Source organism: Hypanus sabinus, chromosome 25, assembly GCF_030144855.1.
Source record: "Hypanus sabinus isolate sHypSab1 chromosome 25, sHypSab1.hap1, whole genome shotgun sequence".
NCBI lineage: Eukaryota > Metazoa > Chordata > Chondrichthyes > Myliobatiformes > Dasyatidae > Hypanus > Hypanus sabinus.
This window is the reverse complement of record NC_082730.1, coordinates 6127531-6140986: the sequence shown is the minus strand read 5'-3', so window position 1 is coordinate 6140986 and position 13456 is coordinate 6127531. Positions and strand designations below refer to the sequence as shown.

Genomic DNA, 13456 nt, shown 5'->3' with positions numbered 1-13456 from the left:
ATGTGTTGTTAATAAACAACACCGTCCGGGGATTGTGCTGGAGGCAGCACACAAGTGTCACCGTGGTTCCAATGCCCACAACTCACTAACACTGACCCGTATATTGTTGAACTGTGGGAGGAAACCAGAACAGCGGGGGGAAATGCATGCTGTTGTGGGGTGAATATACAAACTTCTTATAGACTGTGGCAGAAATGAACCCCATTCATCAGTGCTGTAAAGCATTATGCTAACTGCTATGCTATTGTGCTGTGTTTTTTCCAGGGCAATTACGTCTGACACAAGGAGAGGTGTTTCAAATAGTCTTCTGCCATGTGTCCATTGCTGTAACCAGAGAGCTGTTAGCAAAGAGTCCTGCTTGCCCATAGCCAAGGGGGGAGGCAAGTATTGTAGTTACTTTTCCCTTGCTTGTATGTGTACCTGTACTCCATCCCCACACCGTTTTCCCGTGTATTGTACTGCAGACCTGATTTTTCCAATGCTTCTCTATTCTAAGCATGTTTGTATGAATACTGTAACTGCTTGTGTTGTTCCCAAGCTTTTTCTCCCCTTGCAAATAAACTCCTTATTATTAAAACTGTGTGTCCAGTGCTCCTGCCTTTGAGACCCAAAGAATCTTTTTTATTTCCACCACACCATTTGGCACTGTGAGCAGGGTCTGATAGGTCTTGGCTGGACACAGAGCACAGGGAAGAATGTTCTGGAACAAGGGGAGAAAAGCCAGTGCAGGCACCCAGAATAAGATCCCCGGGTGGACCGATGAAAGGGAGGGGTTTGAGAGTCTGGCCAGCATGCTGGCAGACCACGGGAAACCAGTGGACTTGTCTGAACAGTTAGACCCCCATGGCGAGAAGCTGGACCACCACGTGGTCTCCATCCTGAAGGAATCAGGGTTCCCCAAAGCCAGGGGGAGTCAAAGGGGTTCCTTCTGGTTGTTTGCGTCCCTGCTGAGACACCAGGTCAGAATTACCAACCACATTCAGCACTGATGTGGTCAGAAGGACAAGGAGCCAGAAGAACTCCGGCAGCACTGCTGCACGCTGCGGGAGGGAGCACAAGCTGCCCAGACCCGAGTCCAGGAGCTCGAGGTCAGGGGAACCGAGGCCGCCTGCAGGCTCACACAACTGCTGCACGCTGCGGGAGGGAGCACAAGCTGCCCAGACCCGAGTCCAGGAGCTCGAGGTCGGGGGAACCGAGGCCGCCTGCAGGCTCACACAACTGCTGCACGCTGCGGGAGGGAGCACAAGCTGCCCAGACCCGAGCCAAGGAGCTCGAGGTCAGGGGAACTGAGGCCGCCTGCAGGCTCACACAACTGCTGCACGCTGCGGGAGGGAGCACAAGCTGCCCAGACCCGAGTCCAGGAGCTCGAGGTCAGGGGAACTGAGGCCGCCTGCAGGCTCACACAACTGCTGCACGCTGCGGGAGGGAGCACAAGCTGCCCAGACCCGAGCCGAGGAGCTCGAGGTCAGGGGAACCGAGGTCACCTGCGGGCTCACACAACTGCTGCACGCTGCGGGAGGGAGCACAAGCTGCCCAGACCCGAGCCAAGGAGCTCGAGGTCAGGGGAACTGAGGCCGCCTGCAGGCTCACACAACTGCTGCACGCTGCGGGAGGGAGCACAAGCTGCCCAGACCCGAGTCCAGGAGCTCGAGGTCAGGGGAACTGAGGCCGCCTGCAGGCTCACACAACTGCTGCACGCTGCGGGAGGGAGCACAAGCTGCCCAGACCCGAGCCAAGGAGCTCGAGGTCAGGGGAACTGAGGCCGCCTGCAGGCTCACACAACTGCTGCACGCTGCTGGAGGCAGCACAAGCTGCCCAGACCCGAGCCAAGGAGCTCGAGGTCAGGGGAACTGAAGCCCCCTGCAGGCTCATACAACTGCAGCAGGCGCGGGTAGCTCGTCGGTCTGGCTGGTTGCCGGACCCGTTAAACATTCGAGTCCTGGTCCAGCGCAGCAACAAGCTCGACGCGTGGCTGGTGGATGGGGACATCTGGCTGAATAGCGAAGAGGAGGGGGAGCCCGAGGAGCCTAGGTCCCACAACCACCCCTCCCTCTTCTCACCCGAGCTCCAACATGCCTGACCCGTCACCACGTGGTCCCAGGTTCACCGCGGGGAGGAAGGGGATGAGGGGGACTTACCCTTGGTCACTCCTAGATCACGGAGACCCGGGACTTCTCCCCCAAGGAGCTCTCCCAACTGGCAGATCGGTACCGCCAACGACCAGACAAGCACCTGGCTGCCTGGCTGCTCCAGCTGTGGGACGAAGGGGCCTTTCCCATCAGGAGGCAAGCGCCCTGGGAAGCCTCTCTGACCAGCAGAGTATAAACAATAGGCTGCGGGCACCACAAGCAAGAGTCTGCGATGGCACTACTCTGCGGGATCGGGTAGTGACCGCGGTGAGAGCCCGATATCCCACCTTTCTGGAGTGGGATCTATACGGGCGGCTGCAATGGGGTACGGTCAGTGAGGGCACCCGGGTTATCAGGGAATCAACACTGGTCAACGGCATCTATCAAGGTGCCTGCGACCGCAACTTCCTTGAAGACACACGAGTGACCGGTGCCCTAGCAGGTAACCTGGTCACTACCGCGCACCCCAACCTGAAGTCAGTCATCCTGCCCCTCATGGCACCAGCCAGCAGTAGGACTGTACGGGATGCCATCACCCTCCTGGAGGGACTGGAATATATGCAGGGGGGGGCACCTGCGCAGGTCCACAAGACCGAGGCAAAGGCTCCAAACATTATCCCTCCTCATTTTACACGCAGGCGGCTGTACACAGACCTGCTGCGTGCAGGGGTGGATCGTAATCAGATAGATGTCATCCCCACCCCCAACCTATATGCCCTGTGGAAGGAGCATTGCAGGGGCAAAACTAGCTACAACAATATCACCATTTGCCCCACCACCAAGCCCGACACAGGGGGTGCCACCAAGCCCACACCAACACACCCTCTGCACCTCCCTTACCTGAAACTGCCTCACCTGCTCTCAAGGCAGCACTCAGAGAGTTTCTGCGACAGGAAATGCCCACCTCCTCCACCAAGGCACCTCACCTCAGGGGTGGCAGACCTTTCCCCCTCTCCCATAGGATGAAGGCCAGGGCCTTCGGCACATTTGCTCTCTCGCCCTCTCCCACCCGGGGGACCTGAGGCCACATAGACCCGTCACAGTATATGGGAAATGGAAACACACGGAGGTGGATGGCACTTGTCGATACAGGTGCCCAGCCCACCATCATCCCAGGCAATCCGGCCGCATGAAGGGGCACCGACATGCAAATCGAGCGGTTGGGGGGGCTCCCTTTTGCCTGCCAAGGAGGTCACACTTCACCATAATGTTGTGATGGAAATGAGAAAGATTCTTTGGGTCTCAAAGGCAAGAGTGCTGGTTAAATAGTTTTAATAATGAGTTTATTTACAAGGCGAGAAAAAGCTTGGGAACAACACAAGCGGCTACAGTATTTGTACAAACACACTAAGAATAGAGGAGCGCGGGAAAAATCAGGTCTGCAGTACAATACTCGGGAAAACAGTGTAGGGACGGAGTACAGGTACACATACAAGCAAGGGGAAAGTAACTACAATACTTGCCCCCCTTGGCTGGGGCAAGCACGGCTCTTTGCTAAAGGGACAACAATAAACCCTCCCACAAGCCTATTCAGTGCACACCTTACCACGTGTCTCCAGCACTGTTCTGCAGTCTTCAGCCTGGAGTGAAGCAGGGTGGTCCGTCGAGGATGCAAAAGAGAGAGCGAGCCAAGCACATGTCGCACCTTTTATAGGTCAGGGGACCAACGGCTTGGTGCTAGACAGGCTAATCCAATTAAGGTGGCCAATGGTTAGGTGTGCATTGATTAGTTGGGAAGGACGAAATGTTGACTGGCAGGTGGTGTGACCTCCGACCAGGTGAGGGCAGTGCTGTCACGGGACAGACACAGGTTACACTCCACCCCTCAGAGAACACACCACACAGCCAGGACACATAAGGGAGAGTGAAAACAATATCAACAGATACGAGAAGTAACCATTTCAAAGCAGCTAAATAAAGGCAGGCGCACACTCTTAATAATTTGGCATGCACAACATAGTATAATAATAGCAGTAATGACAAGAATGAGTGCGATGGACCAGTGGATGACAGTTGCCCCCCCCCCTCCTCCAGGGACCCAAACCACTACCAATTGCCCCATGAGGTGTTGGTGCTGGAGGAGCTGGTGCCTGGATTTTTGAAATTTAGCCACCGAGTCCTGAATGTGAGCAGCCAAGTGGGTGATGTTGCTAGACTCATCAGGGATAAAGGTACAGCATTCCTTACCAATCACTGCACACATTCCACCATCAGCAGCGAGCAAGTAGTCCAGGGCCATTCAGTTCTGCAGGGCGACCATCCTGACAGCTGTCAGTTCTGCCGCTGTTTGGGTGAGAGCATTCTCAGTGTGTTGCAGTTCCGCTGCTGTCTCGTTGGCCAGAGTCCCGAGCACTTTGGTCATCTGGGTCACCACCCGTGACTCTCGGCCCGCACCATAACTGGGAAAGGCTATCATCCAGAACCTCTCAGCCTCCGTAATGGCCCTCTTGTCCTGATGACCGCTGTATGCTGGGTGCTCCCCAAGGTCGATCAGGGAGTGGATGAGGGGCACCACATAAGCTGGAAAGCAGCAGCCGTACCAGCTGGTGGGGAGCCACGGGTAGGCGCGGTGGCCGCAGGTCCAGTGGGTCCCGTTCAGAGTCCAGGGAACTCCCAGCTTAGCGGCACCATCAGCAGTGGTCACTGGGGCACCCGGGTACCAGTTTCACTCGCAGTCGCTGTGTCCAACTGAAAGGTTGGATGTGTGCTCATTGCAGAACCTGCACCAGCATTCCCCTGGGTCGACTCAGTGGCTGTGGGATAACTCTGAGGGTGGGGATGCGAGTGGAGGTCAAATTGTAGGGAGGGAAATACCAGTTCCTTTCTTTCTTTTTCAATCTTTTTATTAGTTTTTTTAAAAAAAGAACATAACATAATATTATATTAAATAGGTTATGAATACAATAAATTTGAAATTAAATTAGTAACAAGATAACAATATCTTATTAAACTATCAGCGAAAAAGGATCATACAATATCAATCTAATCTATATTGATTATACATGAAAAGATTAAAAATAATCATCAAAAGAAAAAAAAAGTGTAAAATATAAGAAAAAATGTATATTTAAGGAAATAATAAAAAAAATAAACCTAAACTAACATGGGCAGTAATAATAGTTTATAAGTATATGATAGTGTCAAAAACTCCGGAACTCCATACCAGAACAAGAATAATAAGAGTAAAGGTCTGGAAGAAGTCAGATTAATTCATATGAAAGTGTCGAATGAACGGTCCCCAAGTTTCTTCAAATTTAATTGATGAATCAAAAATAGTACTTCTAATTTTTTTCTAAATTTAAACAAGAAATAGTTTGAGAGAACCACTGAAATGTGGTAGGAGGATTTACTTCTTTCCAATTTTGTAATATAGATTTCCTGGCCATCAATGCTACAAAGGCAATCATTCGTCTAATTGGAGGGGAGAATCGACTATCATCTTCATTTGGTCTACCAAAAATTGCAGTGATAAAATGAGGTTGTAAATCAATATTCCAAATTGAGGAAATGGTAGCAAATATGTCCTTCCAATAATTATGTAAAGTAGGACATGACCAAAACATGTGGGTCAATGAAGCCACATCTAAATGACATCTGTCACATTGAGGATTAACATGAGAATAAAACCGAGCAAGCTTATCTTTAGACATATGAGCTCTATGTACAACCTTAAATTGTATTAAAGCATGTTTAGCACATATAGAAGAAGAATTAACCATTTGTAAATTTTTTTCCCATTTTTCCGTTGAAATATTGTATTGAAGTTCTTTTTCCCATTCCTGTTTAATTCTACCTGATACTCTGGTTGTATCTTCATAATCATATTATAAATAAGAGCCACTAATCTCTTCTGACAGGGATTTAAAGTAAAAATCATATCTGAAAAATCTATCAAAGTTGAATTAGGAAAGGATGGTAAAACTTTATACAAAAAGTTTCTAATTTGTAAATATCTAAAAAAATTTGATTTAGGTAATTTATATTTGTTAGAAAGTTGATCAAAAGACATCAAACTACCTTCAGAAAAAAGATAGCGAAAACATATTATACCTTTCCTTTTCCATATACTAAAAGCTTGATCTGTTAAAGAGGGTTTAAAAATTAAGTAAGATAGGGCTATCAAGAACGAAGTTTTTTAGAGTAAAAAATTTACGAAATTGAAACCAAATTCGTAATGTATGTTTGACAATAGGGTTAGATATCTGTTTATTAAGTTTAACTAAATCAACAGGGAGAGAAGAGCCAAGAACAGAAAATAAAGAATATCCTTGTGTACCATTACATTCTAAATTTACCCACTGTGGGCACAATGGTAAATCTAAATCTAATTTCCAGTATAATAAATTCTGAATATTATTCGCCCAATAGTAAAATCTAAAATTGGGTAAAGCTAAACCACCATCTTTTTTAGATTTCTGTAACTGTCTTTTACTTAATCTGGGGTTTTTATTTTGCCACACAAATGAGGAAATTTTTGAATCAATGCTATCAAAAAAAGACTTAGGAATAAAAATTGGTAAGGCTTGAAATAAATATAAAAATTTCGGTAAAATTATCATTTTAACAGCATTGATCCAACCAACCAATGATAAGGATAAAGGAGACCATCTAGTAGTAAGTTGTTGAATTTGATGAAGCATAGGTAAAAAATTCAATCTGAATAAATCTTTATATTTCTTGGTAATTTTTATACCTAAATAAATAAAATTATCAGTAACAATTTTAAATGGTATCCTGTCATTCAGTAAAGTTTGTGCATTTAAAGGGAAGAGTTCACTCTTATCCAAATTTAATTTGTAACCAGAAAAACTACCAAATTGAACCAACAAGGATAGAATAGCGGGAATAGAATTATCAGGATCAGAAATATATAACAACAAGTCATCAGCATAGAGCGATAACTTGTATAATTTCTCATTATGGGTAATACCAAAAATATTAGGGGATTCACGAATAGCAATGGCTAAAGGTTCTAATGCAATATTAAATAATAAAGGACTTAAGGGACAACTTTGTCTCGTACCACGAGATAATTGAAAAAAAGAGGATCTATAATTATTCGTAAGAACAGAAGCAACAGGTTTATAATATATTAATTTAATCCATGATATAAAATTAGAACTAAAATTAAAATTCTTCAAGGCATTAAATAAGTATGTCCATTCAACTCTATCAAAAGCTTTTTCAGCATCTAATGAAATAACACATTCTGGGGTTGTGGGTGAGGAAGTGTAAATTATATTAATCAATTTTCTAACATTAAAAAAGGAGTATCGGTTCCTAATGAAACCAGTTTGATCTCCTGAAATAATCTGTGATAGTACCTTTTCTAACCTAATAGCTAAAATTTTTGTAAGAATCTTAGAGTCTACATTTAGTAACGATATAGGGTGATAGGATGCACATAAAGTAGGGTCTTTATCTTTTTTAAGAATTAAAGAAATAGTAGCTTCATAAAAGGACTGGGGTAGTCTCTTCTTAATAAATGCATCATTAAAGATTTCACATAGCCAAGGGGAAAGCAAAGAAGAAAAAGTTTTAAAAAATTCTATAATATAACCATCAGGGCCAGGAGCTTTCCCTGAATTCATCGATGAAATAGCCTCTCCTACCTCAGCCATAGAAATAGGAGCATCAAATAAACTTCGATCTTCATCTGTCAGTTTGAGAATATTCAAATTGTTAAAAAAATTATCCATCATAGACAGATCACCATCAAATTCTGATTGATATAAAGATTTATAAAAATCTTGGAAAGTATTATTAATTTCTTTATGATCAGTAGTCAGATTACCATCTTGTTTACGAATTTTAATAATTTGTTGCTTAGTCGAAATAGCTTTTAATTGATTAGCTAACAATTTACCAGTTCGATCACTATGGATATAAAGTTGAGCCCTGGTCTTAATTAATTGATTCTCAATTGAAGAAGATAACAGTAAGCTATGTTCCATTTGCAGTTCAACTCTCTTCTTATAAAGTTCCTTGGTAGGAGTAACGGAATAAATCTTATCAATTTCTTTAATTTTATCCACCAATAAAGCTATATCTAAATATCTTTGTTTTCTTTTACCAGCAGAATATGAGATAATTTGTCCACGAATAAAAGCCTTAAAAGAGTCCCAAAGTATTCCTCTGTCAATCTCTTCGGTATAGTTTGTTGAAAAAAATAAGTCAATTTGCTGTTTTATGAAGGTAATAAATTCTGGATCTTGAAGCAAAGTAGCGTTGAGTCTCCAAGATCTAGTATTAATGAAAGAGTCCGAAATCTTGATAGATAACTTCAAAGGTGCATGATCCGAAATAGCAATAGAATCATATTTACAATCAATAACATCTGCTGATAAACGATGATCAATAAGAAAATAATCAATTCTAGAATAACTATGATATACATGTGAAAAAAACGAAAATTCTTTATCTTTAGGGTTCAAAAACCGCCATATTTCAGTAATTCCCGAATCAACCATAAAAGAGTTAATAAGTAAAGCTGATCTATTCGGAAGAGTTCGAATAGGTTTAGATCTATCCATCAAAGGATTCAAACAACAATTGAAATCTCCACCCATTATCAACATATATTCATTTAGATTAGGAAGGGCAGTAAATAAACGTTTAAAAAAATCAGGGCAGTCAAAATTTGGAGCATAAATATTAACTAAAGCCACTTTTCGGTTAAAAAGTGAACCAGTAATCAACAAAAATCTGCCCTGTGGATCAGATATAATTTCATGATGTATAAACGAAATTGAGGGGTCTATAAAAATAGACACAACCCTAATTTTAGCAGTACAATTCGAATGGAATTGTTGACCCTTCCAGAACCTAAAAAAGCGTTGATTATCCGCCCTCCTAATATGGGTCTCCTGTACAAAGATAATATTAGCATTTAGTCTATGGAATACTTTAAATATTTTTTTACGTTTAATCGGATGATTTAAACCATTAGTATTCCAAGAAATAAAATTAATAGACTTATCCATCATGCTAATATTAATTGTATATATCATGAAAGGTTAAAAAAACACATAACCCATAATTCAGGAAGAAGGAAAAAATGATACAGGAGCAACCGGAGAACATGACACCTCACCAATATTAATAATTTGAAGTCGACCCATGAACTAAAAGCAAAAAAATAAAAAGCAAAAGCGTGAAAAAAGATCTCTCCCCCCTCCCCCCACCCCTTGAAAGAAAGCCAAGCGGCAGGCGCATAAACTAACACTAATATTGCCCCCATTTCAAGATGGCAGCTCCATAAAAAGATAGAAAAAACTATATAACACCCAGATTTAAATATAGGGTTGCAAAGAGAGAATATATATCAATCAGAATGAAAAAAAAGTAATATAATAAAACAAACGATCATTAATAAAAAAAAGTATAAACATTAAAATTTGAAAGTGTAATATACCTTTAAAAAATTTCCATGTTCAAATACAAGAAAAATGACGTTTCAAAAGCAAAGACTTATGGGAAGAAGAAACGACATTTTGAAAAAGCCACATTACAAAATATAAATGTAAGTTCAGCAATCTATTGAAAAATTTAATAAAAAAGTTATCAAAATAGGATTAAAAAAGATTTAATAGACACTACAATATATATAAAAAAAGACCAAAAAATCCAAAACATTCGTCCCATTTCCAAGTGCAGGCAAACAAATAAATGCTTACAGAAAGCAAAGTCTTATGGGAAGAAGAAACGACATCTTAAAAAAAGTAAATCCTTATTACAAAATATAAACGTGTATATCCGAAACAGAAAAAAGAATAATAAAAAAAGAGATATTATAAAAAATTAAAAGAGCATCTATAAACGATGATGATAGTAAAAAAAAAGAAACCAGACCCGTAGATCAGGATAAGAAGTTATAACCCAGCTTCAAAGGTTAAAACTTAAAATAAAATGGCATCTTCTCTCCAAAAAATCTTCAGCATAACACATAGTTCAACTTGCACTAGAAGATCGATAATCTTCAACAAATTTCTTCGCTTCTTCCGGGGTATTAAAAAATTGCTGACTGTTGTCTTTCAACGTAATTCTAAGATTCGCTGGATATCTTAAAGCTTGTTTAAGTCCAATCGAATGAATCTCTGCCATCACTGGTTTAAAAGCGATTCTCGCCCTCATTACTTCGAATGAATAATCTTCAACAATTCGAAATGTGTTGCTATTGTGAGAAATCATACCTTTTTTTACGAGCTAATCGAATTAAAAGCTCTTTCTCCCGAGGATAATGAAGGTGAACAATCACAGCTTGTGGTTTGCCACTTGCAGCCAAAAACCTCGCAACTCTGTGAGCGCGGTCGATAACAGGTTTAAAAAGCTTCACCACCGAAAATTTCCCACAATAATTTAGAGAAAAATTCAGTTAAATCACCAGACTCAACTTTTTCGGGGAACCCGATAATTCGCAAATTCTGTCTGCGAGATCGGTTTTCGAGATCAGTAATTTTAAACTTATACTGATCTATTGTTTTAGCAGTCGACTGTACCTTCTTCTCCAGCGCTTCAATTGTACGTACTTTTTCACAAATTAATTTTTCAAGAGTCGTAATCTTATCTTCATGCCGCTGAATATCTGATGCCTACGATTGAAGCTTAGTATCAAGCGATCTAACAAATACTTCGAGTTCAGATATTTTCGTGGTAAGCTTATTTTCCAAACTTGCCAGTTTACTTTCCAATTTACTTTCTAGCCTGCTTTCCAAAGTTGCAAGTTTAGCATCCAGAAGATGAGAAATTGCGTCGATGGATAAAGGATCCTTAGACAATTTCTTGCTTGTAGCCATTTTAAGTTTGACAAGATTAAATCAAATATTGTTTTAGGAAAAAAAAAGTTAATCAAAAGTATCAACTCATATGATTAGGTTCGAAAAAATTTGATTAAAGGGTGATTATAGTTGAAAAAATGAAGAGCGCCTAAAAGGCAGATTCTTACGTCGCCATCTTGAAACTCCACCTACCAGTTCCTGAAGCACCCACCCCACCATCGGGGATCAAGGGAAGAGACGTAGTGTAGTGGGGAAGAGAGTGGTGGGGGACTGCCAGCAGGCCCCCCCCCACCAAACAGATATACCAAAACCAACAGGAGCAAACAGTCTGTGTAAACAGTTCATCTTGATGTCATCCAGTGGGATCGGCGTGTACTGGGCTTCGCGTGCAGATCCAGCAGTCCGATCTGTTGGTGTTGCAGACAAACTCGTAAGCGACCCTGAGGAAGGTGTTGGCAGCTGTCATGAAGCCGATCATCACACCGACCAGGAGGGATGACTGAAGTATCACTATTGTCCTGTGGGGGGGGGAAGCAGGAGGAAACTCATTCCCGGCGGGTTAAATGCCGGGTATGTATACAGGGCAAATCAGATTTACCCGGAATGGTGACCCAGCCGGTGTCCCCTGGCCCGCAGATGACAATTTCTCCCTTCTTGGGGGGACCTGGTGGCTGTCTTATCCATACTCTACCCGAGTCCTCAGTCTCGGGGGGTTCAGTGGTTTCCAAGCTGGGCGGTGTGAAGTGTGCCAAATGGCAGGACAGTGGGGACCCCCCCCCCCCCGGCCAGTGGGCCGTGTGTTTAATTGGTCAACGGCCTGCTGAAGGACACTTAGCCACCCCTGCAGTGTGCCAGAGGGTGTCAGAGTGCAAATTTTTTCCTTGAGCAGGCAGTTCATTCTTTCAATTAAGCCCGATGAGGCATTACAAATAATCTTATGCCATGTATCCGTTGCTTTGTCAGATTAATACTGATTCCACCTGCAGGACCTAGCAAGCTGGGTTCAATTCCTGCAGCAGCCTGTAAGGAGTTTGTACGTTCTCCCAGTGACAATGCACGTTTCCTCCAGGTGCTCTGGTTTCCTCCCACAGTCCAAAGATGTACCGGGTGGGTTAACTGGTCATTGTAAATTGTCCCGTGATGAGGTGAGGGTTAATCGGGTTTGTTGGGGGTTGCTGAGGCAGCATCGCTTGAAGGCCCAGAAGGGCCTATTCTGCACTTGATCGCTAAATAAATAAACAACAATAAAAATAAATTATAAATATAAATAAGCAGTGCAGAAAGAGAGCAAAAGTAGTGAGGTAGTGTTCATGGGTTCAACGTCTGTCAGAAATCTGATGGCAGAGGGGAAGAATTTGCTCCTTAAACATTTAGTGTGTCTTCAGGTTCTTGTAGTTCCTTCCTGACGGTAGCAATGAGAAAAGGGCCTGTTCTGGGTGCTGGGGTCCTTCTTGGTGGATGCTGCTTTCTTGAAGATGTCCTCGATGGTGGGGAGGTTAGTGTCTATCACTGAGTAAAGGAGGCAGGTTTTTAATGAGTATTTTGCCTAGGTATTCACCAAGGTGGACATGGATGAGAGTGAAGTCAGAGAGGGTATGTTAATAATTTGGGGCTAAATATTAAGAAACTGGACATGTTGAGAGTATTGAGAAAGTATTGGGTAAATCCTCAGGGTCTGGTGGAACCTATCAAGTGCCGGTCTGACCAATGCATTATAAAGCCTCAACATTATATTCTTGCTCTTATATTCTGATCCTCTCGAAATGAATGTTAGCATTGTGTTTGCCTTCCTCACCACCGACTCAGCCTGGAAATGAACCGTTATGGAATCCTGAACAAGGACTCCCAAGTTCCTTTGCACCTCTGATTTTTAATTTTCTACCCGCTTTGAAAACAGCCTGTGCCTTTATTCCTTCTACCAAAGTGCATGACCTTACACTACATTCCATCTGGCACGTTGTCCATTCTCTCAATCTGTCTAAGTCCTTCTGTAGATGCCCTGCTTCCTCAACACTACTTGCCCCTCCACCTATCTTCATATCATCTGCAAACTTGGTCACAAGGCCATTAATTTCATCATCCAAATCATTCACATTTCATGTGAAAAGAAGTGGTCCAAACACCTACCCCTGTGGAACACCACTAGTCACTGGCAACCAACCAGAAAAGACCCCCTTTATTGACTTCCTGTCTGCAGCAGCCTTCTATCCATGCTAGTACTTTTCCTCTAATACCATGGGCTCTTATCTTGTTAAGCAGTCTCATGTGCAGCACCTGGTTAGAGACCTGAAAATCGAAATAAACAACATCCACTGACTCTCCTTTGTCGATCCTACCTGTTATTTCCTCAGAGAATTCCAGCAGATCTGTAAGGCAAGATTTCCCTGTAAGAAAACCACGCTGACTTTGGCTTAATTTATCATGTACTTCTAAGTACTGCAAAACCTCATCCTTAATAACTGACGTCAACATCTTGCCACCAATGAAGTCAGGCTAGCTGGTCTATAATACCCTTTCTTCTGCCTCCCTCCCTTTATAAAGAGTGGAGAG

General features: G+C 42.9%; 1 protein-coding gene across 6 annotated transcripts in view; it reads left to right on the top strand.

The window, feature by feature from the left end:
- Positions 1-13456, top strand: part of LOC132380948 (sushi, von Willebrand factor type A, EGF and pentraxin domain-containing protein 1-like) — a 94418-nt gene that overhangs the window by 64863 nt on the left and 16099 nt on the right. Inside the window, exon 18 of one of the 6 annotated variants that reach the window (XM_059949956.1) lies at positions 265-454. The exons of the other annotated variants lie outside the window; for them this stretch is intronic. Coding sequence (XP_059805939.1) covers positions 265-368 — 104 coding nt within the window. The 3' untranslated portion in view covers positions 369-454. Of the gene's footprint in view, positions 1-264; positions 455-13456 lie in introns of those variants that run through there. 6 annotated transcript variants of the gene reach the window in all.